This window comes from Lissotriton helveticus, chromosome 8 (assembly GCF_964261635.1).
Source record: "Lissotriton helveticus chromosome 8, aLisHel1.1, whole genome shotgun sequence".
In the NCBI taxonomy this organism is placed as follows: domain Eukaryota; kingdom Metazoa; phylum Chordata; class Amphibia; order Caudata; family Salamandridae; genus Lissotriton; species Lissotriton helveticus.
In genome coordinates, this window is record NC_136069.1 from 47,538,073 (window position 1) to 47,558,383 (window position 20,311).

The 20,311-nt window shown below is 46.5% G+C and overlaps 1 protein-coding gene across 2 annotated transcripts in view; it reads right to left on the reverse strand.

The window, feature by feature from the left end:
* Window positions 1–14,236: 14,236 nt before the first annotated feature.
* LOC144772333 (uncharacterized) overlaps window positions 14,237–20,311 on the reverse strand; it is a 204,302-nt gene continuing 198,227 nt past the window's right edge. For both annotated transcript variants that reach the window (XM_078656574.1, XM_078656575.1), the window contains one exon: window positions 14,237–15,653. In XM_078656574.1, the coding sequence (XP_078512700.1) occupies window positions 14,917–15,653 (737 nt within the window). In that variant the 3' untranslated portion in view covers window positions 14,237–14,916. The remainder of the gene's footprint in view (window positions 15,654–20,311) is intronic.

A 20,311-nucleotide genomic window follows, 5' to 3' on the forward strand; every position in this document is an offset into this window, starting at 1 on the left:
GGGACCAGGGTGTCTGGCGCTGTGCGCGGACGGGCGTAGACGGGCTTACCTTTGGCGCGCCTTCGGGGCGCATGGGGTGCGACTGCTGTGCGTGAACGCTGCGCGCAAATGCATGTCATAAATGGAGGGGGGGGGGGCGGAGCGTGGGAGGGGCAGCAGGGAGGCGGTAGCGTGGGGGGAGGGACGGGCTGGAGGCACAACAAAATGGCAGCAACAAAAACAACAACAAACACGATGATATTGGGGTAAATAATGTCAAATACTGCCGTGGGCACAGTCAGGCAGCCTCAGGGGGCAATGCAGGCAATGCGAGCGGTGGAGCGCCAGGAGCACACACAGGCACGGACAATTAATACAGTAATGCGAGGCGCAGGTAAGCACAAATTAAATCCAGGCACAGATTAAAGGCACAGGCAGCGCTACGATACCACGAAATGCGAGGACAGGCACAGGCACAGATTCGTTATGGCAGCAGTGAGGGGAGAGCAGCGCTACGATGCCAGAGGAAGCCAGGAGCCAGGGGGGAGCGACCGCTTCTGCCGAGGACAGGCTGGTCACAGTGATGCGCCGGACGGGACGTTCCTGAAAGCCAGTGGGTGGGAGGGGCAGCAGGGAGGCGGTAGCGTGGGGGGAGGGACGGGCTGGAGGCACAACAAAAAGGCAGCAACAAAAACAACAACAAACACGACGATATTGGGGTAAATAATGTCAAATACTGCCGTGGGCACAGTCAGGCAGCCTCAGGGGGCAATGCAGGCAATGCGAGCGGTGGAGCGCCAGGAGCACACCCAGGCACGGACAATTAATACAGTAATGCGAGGCGCAGGTAAGCACAAATTGAATCCAGGCACAGATTAAAGGCACAGGCAGCGCTACGATACCACGAGATGCGAGGACAGGCACAGGCACAGATTCGTTATGGCAGCAGTGAGGGGAGAGCAGCGCTACGATGCCAGAGGAAGCCAGGAGCCAGGGGGGAGCGACCGCTTCTGCCGAGGACAGGCTGGTCACCTATACCTAGATGTTTAGGGTCTAAACATCTACTCAAGGTCATGGGATAAAGAAAATAGTAGCTGCAGCAAGTAAGATGGAATGGCGTATGAAACACTTCTGTAACTTTTCCTTTAAGTATTCTTGAAGTGTCATTACTTATTGCATAGTTACAGGATAGTTTCTCCTACACTGAATCTTCATTCCAAAAACTAAATCAGTAAGGCAATCATAGGGATGACAAAGAGGACACAGTCAGGTGACAACATAGTTTAATAGGAAAAGTTACTTACCTGTAATCCTAGTTCTCTTCCAGGGGTATCCTCATCAAAGTCATAAGCACTCAATATTCCCGCCCATGTGCGGGACCCCGGAAACAATATAAAAATATATATGTAAAAAACACATATATCTCGCTCCACATATATGTATGTACATATATTATTTTTCTCACACCAATGCAGCTCCATAACTGAGGCTAAAACAATGTAAACACATATACATGCACTGCAATTAGTAAGGAAGCAAAAGAAAAACACATTAGGTCAAATAACCTTTGAACTTTGTGTTTTAATGAGTAGACCACTCATAAATCCTGAAAATTGCTTGTAAATAGACATTGTTAGCCCTCAGGCTGCATTGCAAAACAATAGCATAGAAAATGAAATCATTTTCAACAAAAACTGGCACCGTGCCTTTAAGGCAGCCATAACCCCAGGCTTTCCATCATGCCTCAGGGGTGACAGTTAGGTCAGTTGTTCTTTGCATAACCCTGAAGACAGGGCTCAACCACAAGAGTGACATAGTACCAAAATCTCATTTACCTGGGGAGGCGGGTGGGTTGCTTATGACTTTGATGAGGATACCCCTGGAAGAGAACTAGGATTACAGGTAAGTAACTAATCCTTCTCTTCCAGGGGATCCTCATCAATAGTCATAAGCACTGAATAGAATAGCAAGCCCATCAACCACCTGCAGGTAAATGAGAAGTACATGACCCAACCAAGCCATAACAGCCAAATAACTCAGCTGTTAAACAGATTCCTCAGGGAGGCCTGGCCCACCTGGGTATCTGCTCTCGTGTCAGAATCTAGACAGTAATGTCTGGTAAATGTATGGACAGACCTCCAGGTCGCCGCTTTACAAATCTCAGACATGGGCACATCATGTAGGCAAGCCGCCGTGGCCGCTCTAACTCTAGTGGAATGCGCTTTAGGAGTAAACCCCAGAGGTTTCTGCGCCAATTGGTAAGCAAGTTTGATACACGAAACGATCCACCTGGAAATGGAACGTTTCGATGCTGCATGGCCAGTTCTGATCGATCCGTAGTTAATAAACAATTGATCAGAATGTCGAATAGACTTGGACCTGTCCAGATAGAACTTTAAAACCCTTTTCAGGTCCAAAGAGTGTAACGCCCTCTCAGCTGGAGTAGAGGGATTAGGAAAGAAAGTGGGTAAAGAGATACACTGATTGACATGAAAATCTGACACCACTTTCGGCAAGGAAAGAAGGGTGCGTTCTGAGCACCACTCTGTTCAAATAAAACACTGTATACGGTTCTTTAGTACATAGGGCCTGAATTTCGCTCACCCTACGGGCTGACGTAATCGCTACCAAAAAAGCCGCTTTCCAGGAAATATGCTGTAAAGTAGCTTTATGAATGGGCTCAAAAGGTGGGCCCATCAACTTTGATAGTACTAGGTTCAGCTCCCAGGGAGGAGCAGGAGGCCATACAGGAGGGTACACCTTTTTCAGACCTTGCAGGAAGTCTTTTACTGCTGGCAGCTGGAAAAAAGAAGTTTGTGAAGGTGAACGCCTATAAGCCGTTATAGCGGCTAAATGCACCTTAATGGAGTTAAACTTCAAACCTGCTTTAGTCAGGTACAAGTATGGAAGAACTGCTTCTTCCTGACTCTTCACCGGATTGTGACCATTCTGCATGCACCACATATAGAACCTCTTCCACTTGCATGCATAAGAATGTCTTGTGGAAGGACGTCGTGCTTCTCTTAGAATGGACATGCAGTCCTGTGGCAGTCCTAGATGGCCGTACTGAATGACCTCAGGAGCCATGCTGCCAAGTTCAGTGACGGAAGGTTGGGATGGTGAATCCTCCCGTTCATCTTCGATAACAGGTCCGGCCTGCATGGAAGCCTCTTGTGAGGAGACAGTGACAGGTGAAGTAGGTCCGTGTACCAACATTGCCTCGGCCAGTCGGGGGCAATCAGGATCATTGTTGTGCACGAGTGGCTCAGCTTGCTCACCACCTTCGGGATCAGCGGAAGGGGTGGAAAGGCGTACACAAATTCCCCATACCAGTCGATCAAAAGAGCATTCCCTCTCGTTCCTGGTCGATATAACCTTGAGGCGAAGCTTGGGCATTTGCTGTTTACGTCGTCCGCAAAGAGATCTATGGAAGGACGACCCCATGACTGGAAAATGTCTTCTAGCACTTCGTCGTTGAGAACCCAGTCTTCTTTGTCTTCGAAGTGCCGACTTAGTGCGTCCGCCCTCACGTTCTGCTCTCCTGGGAGGTGGACTGCTTGAACGGACAACTTGCGAGCCAGAAGCCAATGCCAGATGCGCTGAGCTTCCAGAGACAGAGTCCTTGAGCGGGTTCCTCCCTGCTTGTTCAAATAGTACATCGTGGTGGTGTTGTCCGTCTGTACTGGAACCATTTCCTCCTGAAGCGAGAGAAGGAACGCTTTGAGAGCCAGGTGGACCGCTCCCAATTCCAGCAAGTTGATGTGATAAGTGCTTTCTTTGGAAGACCACAGACCCTGCACTTGTAGAGGACCCATGTGCGCCCCCCAGCCTTGCAACGATGCGTCTGTGATGATCGTTTGTGTAGGAGGAGGTTGATGGAAGAGAACTCCCACCTGCATGTTCTGTTTCTTTGTCCACCACTGGAGGGAAGATTGAGCTACCTCCGACAAAGTGATCTGATCGTCCCAGCGATCTGAATGCTGGTCCCATTTGTCCTACAGATCCTGCTGAAGAGGACGCATCCGAAGTCTGGCGTTCGGTACCAAGAAGATGCAGGAAGCCATCGACCCTAAGAGTGAGGCTATCTTTCGCACTTTCTGAGACCTGTGGCGAAGAACTTGCTGGCACTTGAGCGCTATCGAAAACTGTCTCTCCTCCGAAGGAAACACTTTTCCTACTTCGGAGTCTAGCAGAGCTCCTAGGAGGTGGATCTTCTGAGTGGGTTGAGAGACAGACTTGCTGTAGTTGACATGCAGGCCTAGACACTGAAAAAGTTCTATGCATGTCTGGAATTGATTCCTTACATTGCCTGGAGTTGGACCTTTCAACAGCCAATCGTCTAAGTATGGGTATACGAAGACTCCCCTGCGGCGTAGAGCTGCCGCCACCACTGCGACACACTTCGTGAACACCCTGGGGGCCGACTTCAACCCAAACGGAAGGACTTTGAACTGGTAGTGGGAGGTCCCCACCCGGAATCGAAGGAATCTCCTGTGATCGGGTTGTATTGGAATATGAAAATACGCATCTTGAAGGTCCATCGAACACATCCAATCCCCCTTCCTGAGATGTGGATATATTTGGTGAAGCGCCAACATGCGAAACTTTTCTTTTCGTATATGTAGATTGAGTGTTCTCAAGTCCAGAATGGGTCTGTATTCCGCCTTTTGGCCCTTTTTTCTGACCAGAAAATACCTTGAGTACACTTCTTTCCCCCTTTGGGCCACCAGCACTCTCTCGATGGCTGCTTTCTCGAGGAGTGTCGCTACTTCTTTCTTTAACCTTTGTAGCTGGCGGCTTGACGTTGACATCGGAGGAACGGGTGGAGGTAGACGATGGAAACGAAGACAGTACCCATTCTGCAGCGTAGACAACACCCATTGATCTTTTGTAATGGACTGCCACTCTGTCCTGTGATGCGCAATGCTTCCCCCCACTGGAGTGGACAACGGCGCTGGGGGAAGTGAAGACTCATTGCTTCTGCTGAGATTTATTGAAGTTGTTGCCTTGTCGCTGATTTCCATTTCCTTTGGAATTGCGCTTGCCTTTGTATTGCGACTTTTGTTGGCCTTGCTGGTTCTGGCCCTTCTGCCAGTGAGGGGTTTGAACCCTCTGCTTCGAAGAGCCCTTGTTGTCCGAACGGAACTTCTTCCGAAATTCCTTTTTCTTTTCAAGCCCCACAGCTTTGAGGGTGTCTAACTCAGACTTCATCCGCTGCATCTCCTCATCAGCACTCGCTCCAAAGAGAGACGTGTCGGAAAAAGGAAGATTTAGAATTCTGGCTTGAGCCTCGGGAGTCAATGCTGTCAGGCGCAACCATGAGGATCTCCTCGCTGTGATTCCATGCACATAACCATGCGCAGCCAGCGTTGCCCCATCTGCCGCCGCTCCTATAATCTGATTGGAGACTTGACCGCCCTCCATCAGAACCTCCTCAAAGTCCTTTCTATCTTCCTGAGGAAGTTTTGCAGAAAACCTCTGAAGTGAGTCCCACAGAGATCTATCATATCTGCCGAGCAGCGCTTCCGCAATGGAGACCTTAAGGAAAGAAGCTGAGGTGTTACAAACTCTTCTCCCCCATGAGTCTTGCACCTTGCTGTCCTTATCCGGCGGTACCATGGATGAGGAAGGTACCGCATTGGATTTTCTAGCCGCCGCAATGATTACTGAATCTGGAGGGGGAATCGGACTTGAGGAACAGAGGATCCTCATCAGGAGGACGATACTTCTTGAGAATCCTCGCTGGGACGGACTTCACCGTTGCCGGAGTCAGGAAGACTTCATTCACTGGGTCCATTATACCCGGGACCAACGGCAACAAAGGTTTGGGTGCCGTTCTGTGCTGTAGGGTTTCAAATATGACCGTCGTCTTGATCTGCGGAGCTGTCATAGGCACTCCTAGCTTCAGGGCTCCCCTGCCCAAGATGTCTTGGAACGAGTAAATATCCTCAGTTGGAGATATCCTCGAGCGTGGACTGTTTGTCAGGGTCGGAGAGTAATCCCTGTGAGATCGGGTCCTCGAAGAACTTGAAGAGCTACGGGTCCTCCTGGACCTAGATCTTCTACTTGAGCGCGTTCTAGAATGAGATCTCTCTCTGTGACGAGATCTTCTCTTACTTGAGTGCCTAGAACGAGACCGTTCCTTGCGGCGGGGAGCCTGGTCTCGATACGCCCTCAGCCGATCTGCCGTCTCCTTGTGCTTGGCCCAGTGGTGAAGAGGTCTATACCACCTTGGGGAAAGACGAACAGGAGGAGATTTGTGGGTGGGATCCTTCACTGGTGAACGTGACCGTGGAGGCTGATCCGCTTGATCCTGTTGCGACCTTGCAGGGGACTTGGACCTCTCCCTATCCGAATCGCTGTTTTGTCCATCCGAGGATCTGCCACTTCGAGATGCTGAGGAGGATGAGGATAAGCTCACTAGAGATCTAGAGGAAGACCTCGACCGAGATCTCTCTTCTGCGACCCTCCTTCTCTTGGCAGGAGGATCCTGTACTGGAGATTGTCCCACCTCCGCAGCCGATGCTGATCCTGGAGAACCCAATTGAGGCCTTAGGACTTGAGACTGGTCCAATGGTTCACCCTCTTTCTGCTGCATCACCTGCTTCAAAGGCGACCTCTCCTGTGACCTTGCAGGAGAGATGTTCACTGGCTGCGAAACGCTCCGTTCCCTGGATCTCCGCTGATCCATCGACGGTGGCTGTATCGACGCCGAGCGCCGAGCAGATAGACGCTCTCTCGACGTCGACCGTGGTTTCCTCGACGCCGACCTCGGGTGGCGATGACTGTCCTTCGGCATAGAGCATCTCGCCGTTGAAGGTTGTCTGCTCGACGACGACAGAGGCTGCTTCGACGCTGATCGCCGGTGCTCTGTCGGCGACTGGGTGTGCCTCGAGGCCGAATGCCGCCTCGACGTCGAACGCCATTGATCGGGCGTCGACGTGGGCTGCTTCGACGTCGATCGACGATGTGTCGACAGAGGCTCCCCCGACGCCGAATGACCATGACTAGTCGTCGACGGAGGATGTCTCGACGCCGAACGCCGGTGGCCAGGCGTCGACGGAGAATGCCTCGACGTCACAGCATGACGATGCTGCTTCGACGTCAGGTGGCTCGCCGTCGAACTCTTCTGCTTCGCCGGTGACCTATCCCTCGACGCTGTCTATAGCGGAGGTACCTTGGATGTTGAGGCTGAAGACATCTTCTTCATCGCCGTCGACTGCTTCTCCGACGCCGATCTCGACGCCGAATTTGAACCAGTCGGGGCTTCTTTCGACGTCGACCGCGCCTTCCGACTTTTCTGCTTCTTGGGAGATCTTCCTCTCTCAGAAAGCCCATAAACCCGAATTCTCTCACGTTCTTTCAGAGTTCTGGATGTTAAAACCTGGCAGTGTTCACAGGTTTTCGAGGAATGAGAGTCTGGTAGGCACAGGATACACACTGAATGAGTGTCAGTCTTGGCCATCTTCCTTCCACATGAAGGGCATTTGTCAAAGAGGGAAGGCATCTCTGACAGAAAAATCACCTTTTTTAAGACTAAAAAAGGTAGCAGTAACACCCTAGGTCTAAAAGACGTCGAGTGAAAGCAAAAAATTGTAGGTAACAAGAATATTTTTTGACAAAAAGCCAAAAAGAAAGGGAGCTGTTTCACCAGGGTCCTGACTGAAGGAGCCGGAAAGAACAACTGACCTAACTGTCACCCCTGAGGCATGATGGGAAGCCTGGGGTCATGGCTGCCTTAAAGGCACGGTGCCAGTTTTTGTTGAAAATTGTTTCATTTTCTATGCTATTGTTTTGCAATGCAGCCTGTGGGCTAACAATGTCTATTTACAAGCAATTTTCAGGATTTATGAGTGGTCTACTCATTAAAACACAAAGTTCAAAGGTTATTTGACCTAATGTGTTTTTCTTTTGCTTCCTTACTAATTGCAGAGCATGTATATGTGTTTACATTGTTTTAGCCTCAGTTATGGAGCTGCATTGGTGTGAGAAAAATAATATATGTACATACATATATGTGGAGCGAGATATATGTGTTTTTTACATATATATTTTTATATTGTTTCCGGGGTCCCGCACATGGGCGGGAATATTCAGTGCTTATGACTATTGATGAGGATCCCCTGGAAGAGAACTTATCTAGCAAATACACCTCCCACATGAGAAAGTGATGGTCTGTGTACCCCAGTCAACAGAAGGAATACTTTTTTGGAGACATGCCATTCCCAAAACAATGACAAATGTCATTATAAAAGCTTTACCCAACAGGGCGGGGGGGTTCCCAACATACTTGCCTGTGGAGATAGATGAAAATCCTCTCCTTTCCAAAGCTTCAGGATTGTCCTTTGGTTACTTTGAGCGACAATGCTGATGGTGAAATCCCTAGCCCAAGAAACATCGAGAGGCACTACAACCATTTAGGCCCAGGATAGTTTTTTTTCAAACATATTTTAATTGGCATTTTATCATATGCAACGGTTAGACAAATAAATCCATAACAACTTGTATATCATCACTTCCCTCACCCAGGTCCTATTCAAGGGTCCGGTATGGGATGCCCAAACCCTTGCTATCTGTCTCTTCGCTACTGCCAATGGCAAATCTAGGAATATAGTTCCGACTTTTTTTTGGGTAGGCCTTGGTAGAGCCCATGGCATGTTTGATTGAATTTTTTTGTTCCTTACACATGCATGTTATTGTTTGATTAATGTAAAACAAATTTATGCTGATTTGATCAACTTCTTCAATTTATATATTTAAACTTACGTTGTAACTTTTGATGCAAATCTTTAAAAGTTTTGGATCGTACACCAGCAACGCAATTGTCTTATGTAAGGGAAAAAATATGTGTTCTATGTAGGGACCTTGTATCATATCTAGGTATACCTTTTGATGAATGTTAAGTGTGTTTTCACGGTTTGAATAGGTCTATGTGAGTGTGAGATTGTATGAATGATTTGTATGAAAGGTAGTCCATGGGAATTTCCACCATTGAGGGCCAGTGTTATTGTTGTATATATATTTTATGATGTAAAGACATGATTTATACACTTATGTGAGATCTGTGAATAATAGCAAAAGAAAAATGCAATGTTTGTTTAAATAATTGCCTTATATTCTCTTGTTTGAGCACATGGTATAGCTGGAGTGGTACATTTAACGACTTGATCGCGTTCTTTGAAAAAGACAAGTAGAGCAGACTGTTTTCTTGATACCTTGGTAGAGCCCCAGCAAGCCACTGTTGGGGAAAAGTGCGCCCCAATGTTCTCTCCAGAGTGGTCATGACCTTATCCCAGTAGGGATGTAGCACTGTACATTCCAATGTCATATGTATGAAATTGGCATCTGGGTGATAACATCTAGGGCAGCCGCGTGGGTCTCCGCCATATGCCTTGTTTAATATATGGGATATCATGTGTAAATAATTAAATTGTATATATTTCAGTGTCATATTCCTCAAGACCTTCTCTGGGTACACCAGGACTTTATTCCCACCAGAGCCTGAAATGTCTCTACCCAAGTTCCCCCCCTCCCGCCACCTCCATAAAACCACTTTACCATGTGTCTTGCCAGGCTAACATGTTCAATACTGTATGCGTTGTGAGTTCTTCGGGTGTCTCCCCAAAGTCCCCGAAATGTGGGGATCAATGCCTCATAAGTAAGGAACTGGCCTACTGGAAGGCCCATGGTGGACACCAGGTCCCCAAAGGGAATTAAAGCGTTTTATAGTATAGTAACAGCCCCCAGCAGTCACTAACCCTACCTCCGTCCAGGCTGTCAATTGACCAGCCGAAAAGATCGTTAAGGTGTCTCCATGAAGGAGGCCCACCAATGGCAGCTATGGGGTGTACAGGGGCGTTTCCACCATCCTGGTTACGCAGCATCTCCAGCAATATAATGCGGTCCTGAGCAGTAATGTCGGGTGCATGATGTCCACCGCCGGGTTAAGTAGTCGGCTCAGTAACCTCCCCATGTTCACAGACGATCACACCGGACCCACCTACACCTATTCCTGTCTCAACCGGTCTAGCCACTGTGTGATCCAAGCAGCTGAGAGGCTCAAAGTTCGGTGCTCCCAATCCACCCTTACTCATCGGACACTGCAATGTTTCTAGAGACACCCTCTGACTACCTCCCTCCCATATCAGCTCCCGTAACAGCAAATCAAATTGGTGGAAATAACAGGCCCTGACAGTCACTTGTTAGTTAACAAAAAAGTAAAGGAGCTGTGGCAACATGACCATTATGGACAGTGAATTTCGGGCTATTATCAGTAGTCGTGAGGAGCACCAGGAGGTAACAGCAGAATGAAGTGATCAGAGCGCTTTCCCCAGATGACCATCTCTCAAATCCTACAGGGAGTGGAATATCTGTACCTCCAACTACCGGAATGTGACCGGCGCCTAGTTATGGTCTGCAGGGAGCTACTGTGGTCACAATGTCCCCAGGGACATGGGAACAAATACGTTTTGTTTTCATTAGCTTTCAGTCCTGAGTGAAGCTCAAAATCTGACAGGAGTTAAGAGTGCCCCGGATTAATCCCTTGTGGAATCTGCCAAATAAAGCAGCAGATCATCAGCATAGAATTATATGTTCCCGGCCTCTGACAGACAGTCCCATTCCGGCCCCCTTTGTCGGAACAGCTCCGCCAAGGGTTCAATCACCTTCGCAAATAGGAGCTGTGACATGGGGCATCCCTACCAGACGCCATGAAAAATCCTGTATTGCATTGACACCATCCTGTCAGTCCGAACACATGCTGTGGGCCTCTCATACAAGAGCTTCACCCAACGGAGCCAGCCCTCTCCCAGCCCCATCCTCCAAATGACCTCAAACAGGAAGTCCCATCAGACGATGTCGAAGGCCTTCTTCAAGTCAACCGACAATAAGGCTGTTGTCGAGCAAGAGGGCATCTCCGGGTAACAGGCAACGAGTACAGTTGAAGATTGAGGGATGTATTCCGAACTGGAATGAACCCATTCTGGTCATCCAGCACGAGGGCCGGCATGTGTGGGGCTAGCAGGCCCAAGATAGTTAGGGGGTCATGGTTGGTAACCAACTGTACAGAAGTTGGAAATGCCCTTTTCTGAATTCTTGACTTTTTGGGGCGAACCTCAACACGTCAATCAGATTGTCATTTACCGTTTACAGTGGAGTGCTGGAATTTCATGCCAAGTCTGTGCAACCCTTGTCATAAAGACCAGCCTTTCCCCAATAAGCTCTCTCTTCTCCTTTCCTGTTCTTGCTGGCTCTATTGTGTATTAATTTGAAAGTTTAGATCTATTCGGAATTTGGCAAGCAATTGTTGAAACTGACTGATGTATGCTACCAAATCATCTTTTCCTAGTCAGAAGGCTGGTGGGGCAGCATGGGTAGTTGACAGTTGTGTTTTGTCCTCAAAACAAACAAGAAGTGCTGTCTAAAGGTCACATAATTAGAAAGCCACCGACTTTGCTTTACAATGAATTAAAGGGGTAACCCAGGCTAATGCAGCTTTACTGAGATAAGACAATATAAACCTGACCTTGGCTTGACCAGACATAAGTCGTTGGGGTTTCTCAAGAAAGCTCAAGTTGTATTGTGCCATGAATTATTGGAAACGGTGAGGGTGCCAGAAAACTTTTCAGGTGGCTCAAATACTGGCGAAGGTGAAATTAACATCAAGCTCAGGATGGAATTGTTCCCCCTCAATATCCTGGGGCAATGATGGACCAAGAGGGTCCATGGGAAGTTTTTTACACTTTTTTTTGAAGGGTCAACTGATTACATTTTTCAAGTAAAAAAGATCACTCCTGTCAAGCAATTTCAAAATGGTTTTGGAACACTGGTATTGCGTGTGCCACTGTCTGCACAGGACAGACCTCGGAATTTATTCTGGTGGTCTGACAATCTGCCAGGACCACAGTTCTGTGAACGTGAGGACAGAGAGGCCAAACTATCCTGCTCTCTGTATGAGAGTGCTAGCCCCATAGGGAATTTTAAGTTTCGTTAGGAGAATCGAATCTTAGGGGCAAAAAAAGCAGTAAGGACAAGATAAAGAGACATGCTCCTGCAGGTTGGTTGTCAGAAAATTCTTAAATTATGTACTGTATAGCATCTCTAATCACAACTAGGAGACTCAGTAATTCTCCACCCGGTTCAAGCAGCACGTAGGATGTAATTAGTCCTTGGGTATACCGCAAGAGTAGACTGGGAACCAAAACAAGATGAAATGCCACTGCAGCATCGCGAAAGAGTGAGCCTAGGATAACGGATACAGACGGACACAGACTTCTGTTGCTCATTTTTCATCTGAGTTAACCGAATTAAGATGCCGTCTTTACAAAACTGTATATTGTTCAGCATTCAAGGGCATTAATGGAGGCTAGAACTCAACAGATTAGTGACAGAGAATTGCATTAGTAAATTCCTTACTGTGCTATACATTCTCACCTGTTTGATAGTGTAGTAGGTAACTTTACTGGTTATTATTTTCCTGAGTCTTACATGACTTTAAATGTTAAGACCTTGATTAGGAGTGCTTCCTTAAATTGTGGCCCCTGAGCAAACACCAGATTGCTCACAGGTAATTGCCGCCCCAGTACATACACTTGTTTGTTCAGGGCTTGTAATTACAAGTGGTGTGGTAAAGTTTGCTTCCTTAAGATTTTCACTCATTTACCTTTTATCAGGTCAAACCTGCTAAATATAACAGCGGATAAGCCTTACAAAATACAGGTACATGCCGATTTGTTGTGAAAAGCACTAAGATGCACATATTAACCCCATTTTCAGCCCTCCTACAGACGTACGTTCTCCGACTAACAGAATGTAGAACTATAGCCTGGCTAATCAATTCGTTTCTGCCTTTCAAGATGGAAATTCGATTCGACTGAGGGGTTTCTGACGACTGCAGTTCCCTCAATGACGGCAATCCTGTCTACGGCATAAGAAGCAATGTTGATCGTATTTTCGTCACCAAGGTTGTCGACAGTGATGGCCAATGGAGGCTTCTTCGTCAAAGGTCCATGGGAACTAGATTGTGGAAACTTGTCGATTCATTTCCTGGCTTACTTAAAACCTTTACAGATATCTTTGCCATCACCAAACATCTTGCAAAGGAACCATGTCCAGAATCTGAGGTAATCTTTGACCGCTATGAAAGTACCTTGTCTTCACTAGGGACAACGCCCTGCATATTTTTTGAGCTTTGATGCAACTGTCAGTGGCTGACCAATTGTCGGACCCTTAGAGGCAGGGTGAGAAGGTCCTAGAGTCTGCTTGAAAGCTTGGAAGTCTTACAGTTAGACTCTGCTAATGAGGACATAGAAGACTTACCTTGATGTTTTGAAGGAACAGCATCCATCATCTTTTCCAAAATAATAAAACCCACCCTCCATTTATGACCCTTAAATGTTTTTGTAGAAAAAGTTATATAGATGTGTCAATTTGCAGGCTTGTGAGTAGGCTGAAAAAGTTACTTACCTTGGTCAATGCCTTATATGGTAGACTATCTATCCACAGATTCCTTACCTCAGAATTCCCCTTAACTGTCACACTGTAACAATGCCTAAGCTGCTAGTATATTTAAAGTAGCCATTTACAGTTTATGTAGATTACAACTATAGCACTACAGAACTTTTCAGTGTGCAGTTCACAACTATCTCAGTATAGTCATATGGGCAGGGCAAGTGGCTACTATAGTGGTACAGCTCATGTTACAGTGTGTTGGGAAGGCCACTCGTCAAGCGATTCAGTTTCTGTTGGAATGTGCATGTCACTATTGGGATACAAATCCAAACTACTGATGTCACAATTAGCATGTCACTATTTCCAAACCTGTGGGCAGACAACATTAAGCATGAAGCTCTTGAGGCTGGTCTTCTGGTCACTGGAGACAAATGTGTCCTAATACGATAGGGTTGGAAACCTGAGCATGGTGGAGGTACAGATTGTGCGTGCAGGGTTGAGGGGTGATCGGATGGCAGCAGACGCCTCTGGTTTAATGGCCAGGCAGAAGAATTGGAGGATTTGTCCTTCCTTGAATTAGGGCCCACGGCAACCTATCTACGCCACTGTAACTTGAAATCATTCGCAAATCATCTCTTCTGGGTTCCCAGCTCGTTCACCTCAGCCCCACCACCTCTTCCACATAGAAAATCCAGCAATGGTTCTATAAAGTCATACTGGGAGCGCCGGCTCTCGAGGAGGGTCTCAGAGGATCCCTGCTCTGGCCTTGCCACGCAGGATTAGCTACAAAGATGATTGTACAGAGACGTTTTTCTTGTAGTGAAGGAGAAGAGTTTATTTCTTGTCTGAAAACACTGGTGATATCAATCACCAAAGTATAATTCTTCGGACAGTACACAGAAAAGAGCCTAAGCCCATGTGGATTCTCAGGTGCCACAGTTGGTGTGGAAAGAGTCTCTTAACAAATGTGCAGCAGTGAAAAGTAATTCACCCCTGCGAGTATCACTTTCCTACGGATTAATCTGTGATGGAAAGGATTTCTCTTTTGTGTAACCATCTTCTCACATGTACTGCAGTCCATGGATGGATATGTGGATTCCTTGGTGCATTCTGACTTTTAAGAAAAAACGTGTTTGTCATTTGGGGCTGTAGAAGAGATGGCTTTAGAGTAAAGCTCTTTTAGCAAACGATGCAGTGAAAGGGCTTCAAGTTTGTATGAGTCCTTTGATGGCATTGAAGATGTGACATTGAAGCAAATGTTTGTTCTCACTCCGTTTAGTGACAGCGCCTCTCTCCTGCGTGCATTCTTTGGTGGAGTTAAGAGTTTGCTTGTGATTTAAGATTTTATCTCATTCCATGCACTGATAAGTTCTTTCTCGTGTGTGCTCTTTAATGCTGTTTAAGATTTAACATTGTTATAAAGCTTTTCTCACACTTGGCGCATAGATACGGCCTCTCTCTTGCATGTGTTCCTTTATGGTAAAGATGTTACTTGGCTGGGTGTGTTCTTAAATGCCATTTAAGATCTGACATTGTTGTAAAGCTTTGCTCACATTTTTTGCAGTAATAGGGACTCTCTCCTGTGTGTTTTCTTTGATGTTTTTTAAGTTGGAACGTACGTGTAAAGCTTTTCCCACACTCTGTGCACTGATAAGGCCTCTCTCCTGTGTGTGTTGTTTGATGATAACGAAGATGTGACTTTTGAGTAAAGCTTTTCTCACACGTCTTGCAATGATAGGGTCTTTCTCCTGTGTGTATTCGTTTATGTTCTAGAAGGGTTTGCCTAAGAGTAAAGCTTTTATCACACTCGGTGCAGTGATGGGGCCTCTCTCCTGTGTGTGTTCTTTGATGATAATGAAGATTTAACTTTCGAGTAAAGCTTTTATCACATTTAGTGCATTGATAAGGTCCTCCTGGAGTAACTGTTTCATAGTTTTGACTTTGACTCTTCTCAGACTCTGTGCAATGAGGGGACTTTGCTCGAGTACATAAACGTTGGCCCTTTAGAAGACTTGAGTTTTCAGTAAAGCTACGTTCAAAGTCGGTGCAGAGGTAAGATCCCAGTTCTTGATGAATTCTTTGGTGAGCCACTAGGAGTGACTCCTTGTGAAATCTCTTTGCACACTCAGTGCAAGCAAAGCATCCCTCACTACTTTGCATTCCTTGATGTTTTTTTAGTGAGCGGGACTCTTTTTCGCTCATATGTTCAGTCTCTGATTCGTGCCCTGAAAAATTTAAAGAAAAGTAAAAAACATTTAAAGAAAAAGGCTGTTTAAGAAAACATAAAACAAACAAACACAAATGTAATGTTCTGAATTCACTCTACTAATCTCTACCCAACCCCTCCTTTACTTCGCCACACACACACAAAATTCCTCTTATTGGCTCAGAAATCTTAGCCAACCAGCTCATGTTCAACTTTTTCTTTCAGACCATCTTAGTGATTTCCAATCAATGGACTCTATAATCTATGAGGTGTTCCATACTCTGCGATGATTGCAAGGCCAAATTGGTGTCATCATCCATAGTCGAGGATGGGGACTTCCCCCTCATACAAGTCTGTGGGCAAAATGGAAGTTCATGGCAGCTGAGTTTTAATCTTACTGACCTAGACCTTTACCTATACTCCTGGCGAGAAAATGGCCTATTGGACTTTTAATTGTAGAATAAATGTATGTTTCACTTGTGCATATGCAACCAGGAGACTGTGTGCATGTAAATAGCATCCAGGGTGAATGCAGTGTGTGCATGTATTGTAAGAAAGTGCCCTCTGTTTGCATGGTTGCCCCCACTTTTTTGCTAAACTGCTGATGTACTTTGAGTGTTCCCTGGGCTCCTGCCAAACAGGTACCCAGGGACTATGTTCTTTGCCTAAAACTCCAGGGAAGGCCTCTAAGGCCTGCTGCACTTATTGTGCCAACCTTAGAGGCCCTGTACTTTTACAGACACACACTGCCTTTGCAGGCTGTGTGTTTTGGTGCAGATGAGTCAACATGGCATACTCCCTGTGTGCCATGCCTTCAACACACTGCCCTGGCATAGATCAGCCACCGCTCGAGCTGGCTGCACTATACCAGTGGTGAGGGCGCAGGTGCATGAACCCTGTACCCCTACAGTGTCTAAGCCAATTCTTAGATACTGTAAGTGCAGTAATGCCATTGAGTATATGGTGCTGGGAGTTTGTCATTACAAACTCCACAGTACCATAATGTCTTTACTATAAACTGGGAAGTGTGGTATCAAACTTCTCAGCACATTAAACCCACACTGATGCCAGTGTGGGATTTAATGAAAAATGCTCACAGAGGACATCTTAGAGATGCACCCTGAAAAATGACCTAACACTAGTGTCCAGGCTGAGTGGCTGCTCGCCAGTTGCCACCACCAGACATGTTACTGGACCCCTGGGTCGAGAGTCTGCTGCTCTTGGGGTTCTGAAACAGTGCACTTCCTGGGACGAGGTGCCAAGCCTCCTCCCCTAGGATGGCCAGGGTCCACGAAGGGGAAGCTTCACAGGCTTGCTGCCTTTGTGAGCTTCCCCAGGCCTTTTGCTGTACCAGGCTTGCTTGGTTCAAGGAAATAAATACAACTAAAGAATATTTTTATACAAATCAAATTGGTCTGAGTTCAGTCTTTGAGTGTGTGACATCATTTGCTGTTTGAGCGAGTACAACAAAGGCTTAACACTACCCTCTATTAAAGCCTTACTGCTCGCCCACACTACCACAAATAGAGAGTAAGGTGCTATCTACTTTTACCTCTGCCTACCTTTGGGGTTCCACTGGACTCTGTGCACACTATACCTGATTTTTTATAGTATACATATAGCCAGCTTCCTACAGCCGTTTTGAAGCATTTTGGGAAGAAAAAAATCCTCGAATGTAGTAAACAAAAAAAACACAATCACACTTGACAGAAGACGTCGAATGAAAGTCAAATAATGTCTAAAAGACTAGATTTTGAAGAAAAAAACTGAGGTATAAAACCTCACTCATGCTCAAAGTTACATCTTGCACGAGTTAAAAAAAAAAACAGAACTGAGTGGGGAGACCAAACCAAATAAAGTTTGTTTTTGACTGACTGACTGAGTGGGGAGACAAACTACCAACACAATGCATCAAGGGTAGAAGAACCTCCAGGTGTTCTTAAAAGAAAAGGACTCCTTGAAACTCTGATTGCAATAGAAGTATATCAGGTTACATTTTCCTTCCTCTCTTCACATTTGTACCCTGCCTTTACCACAGAGATGCTCCAATATAGTTTTTATAATGTTGCCAAGATGAATCTGTATCGCTATTGTAGAAAATCCACTTCTGGTAGACTGTTACAGGGAGCCATTAATTGAGTTTTGCACTGTGTGATATACTCAATGGACAAACGAAATGCGTTACTTACTTGTAACTGCACTTATCCAGTATTGGTGTCTTTCATAGATTCACATGCCTGAATCATTCCCAGTCGTCGAGACGGGAGTCTCCGGTACATAGAAAAGTAATGTCCTATAGACATACATAGAGGATATTAGGCCTAAAGGCCTCAACTTAGTAACATATCCATGTCCTTTTGTAAAAAGGACCAAACTCTAAACAAGAGCCAATCAGCTATCACCTCCCTCTAGAACCTTCCTGGCAGGAGCCTCAGTCCCTCAGATTTTCGTACGCACTAAGCTAAGTAGGCGTGACACTGAGAGAGTTAGGTGAGTCCTTCCAGGGGAGGCGGGAGGGTTGCATGTGAATCTATGAAAGACACCAATACTGGATAACTGCAGTTACAGGTAACGCATTTCCTATCCAGTATTATGGGTGTCTTTCATAGATTCACATGCCTGAATCAGAGTAGCAAGCAATGCAGAGTGCACATTTCTGATGGAACAGCATATACAAGTCCTTAGATAATACACATCATGCGAGCATGAACCATCATTAGACATCCACAATAAGTATTAGTAAAGAAATGTGCATACTAGAGTAGGATGGAGGGACGGAGGAAGGCTCACCTTACTGAAACAGATGGCGTAACACTGCTTGTCCCACTGCTGCATCATTCATAAGCTCCGTATCCAGGCAGTAGTGCCTAGTGAAGGTATGCGGCGACTTCCATGTTGCCGCCCTGCAAATGCCAATGACTGGCGCCCCTGCAAAGAGAGCCATAGAAGTGGACATAGCTCTCGTGGAGTGCGCTCTTACTTTGGAATGCAATGGCTGTCCAGCTTGGTCATGACAGAAAGCAATGGCAGCAGAAATCCATCTGGAGATGCTCTGCTTGGTAAGTGGTAGACCTTTCCTAGGTCTGCTGTAAGCTATGAATAGCTGGTTAGGTTTCCTGAATGTTTTCGTTTTGTCAATGTAAAACTTCAAGCAGTGTTTGAGATCCAAAGAATGCAGCGATCTTTCAGCTGCCGTGCTTGGGTTTGGAAAGAAGGAACGCAGAACCACAGGCTCATTTAAGTGGAAGTCCGACGGGACTTTTGGGATAAACCTAGGATTGGTTCTCAGGATTACTCTGTCGTTTTCAAAACTGTAGAAAAGGATCCTGGATTGAAAACGCCTGTAGCTCACTGACCCTCCTTGCAGATGTGAGCGCCAGGAGGAGTGCGGTTTTCCACGAGACATACTTCAGGTCAGCTCTGTGTACTGGTTCGAACTGATGTTTCATGAGCTGGTTAAGCACCGCATTGAGATGCCAGGTAGGTGGCAACACACTTACTGGCGGGAAAGATCTGTATAATCCTTTTAGAAATTGCTTAATCAACCTGCTTGACCAGAGAGATTGACTCGTTGAAGTTCTTTTATAACGAGATATTGCTGCTAAGTGTACTTTAATGCAGGAGTGGGCTAGGCCCGACTGTGCCAGATGTAATAGATAAGGTAAGATTTGCTCCAGTGAGGAGGAGAAAGGCCGAATGCTTTGATCTGCACACCAAACACAAAAGTGATTCTATTTTAGGGAATACGTTTTGGTCGTGCTATGCGCCCTTGCTCTGGCAAGAATGTCTCTACAGCCTTGTGGAATATTCAGATTGTGGAACTCTCGGAACTCAAGAGCCCGGTAGCTAACCTGAGAGACTTCAGATCCGGATGTTGAACTTGATTGTTGTTCATTGTGAGCAGAGATGGATACTGCCGCAGGTGGATCGGCGGCTCCAGGGATAGACGGTGGAGCTCTGTGAACTAATGTTGCCTAGGCCAAGTTGGGGATATTAAAATTAGAGTACAAGGCTCCACCTAAATTTTCCTGAGGACTCTGGGAAGCCTCGGGAAAGGCGGAAAGGCGTACGCAAAGACGTTGCGCCATACGATGGAAAATGCATTCCCTAGAGACCCTGACTGGGGATGCCAACTTGCGAAGTGTTGGCATTTGGCTTCATTCTCGTCGCAAATAGATCGATTTGCGGCGTGCCCCATCTGGAGAAGATCTGGTCGATAATTTGTTGATCCACCTCCCACTCATGTGACGATGTTTTCTGCCTGCTCAACGCGTCAGCGAGCAAATTGTGCGCGCCTGGGACATATTCTGCCCTTAGGGTTACATTGTGGAGTATGAGCCAATTCCAGATTTTTTTTTTTTTTTTGCAACTCGCGAGAGAGTGTCAGCGAGCGTGTCCCTCCCTGTTTGTTGAGGTAGTGCATAGTCGTGGTGTTGTCTGTCCGGACGAGCACCAGGGAACGTTTGATTCTTGGCAGGAAAGCTTGAAGGGCCAGGAAGACCGCCCGCAATTCGAGCAGATTGATATGTAGTTTCTTCTCCTTAGGATACCACTAGCCGCTTATCTGTAGCTCCTGCAGAAAAGCTCCCCAGCCTTCCAAGGAGGCGCCTGTTGTGACAACATGAGGAGCAGCCGGAAGCAGGAATGACAAGCCTTGAAACAGGTTTTGAGATGAAA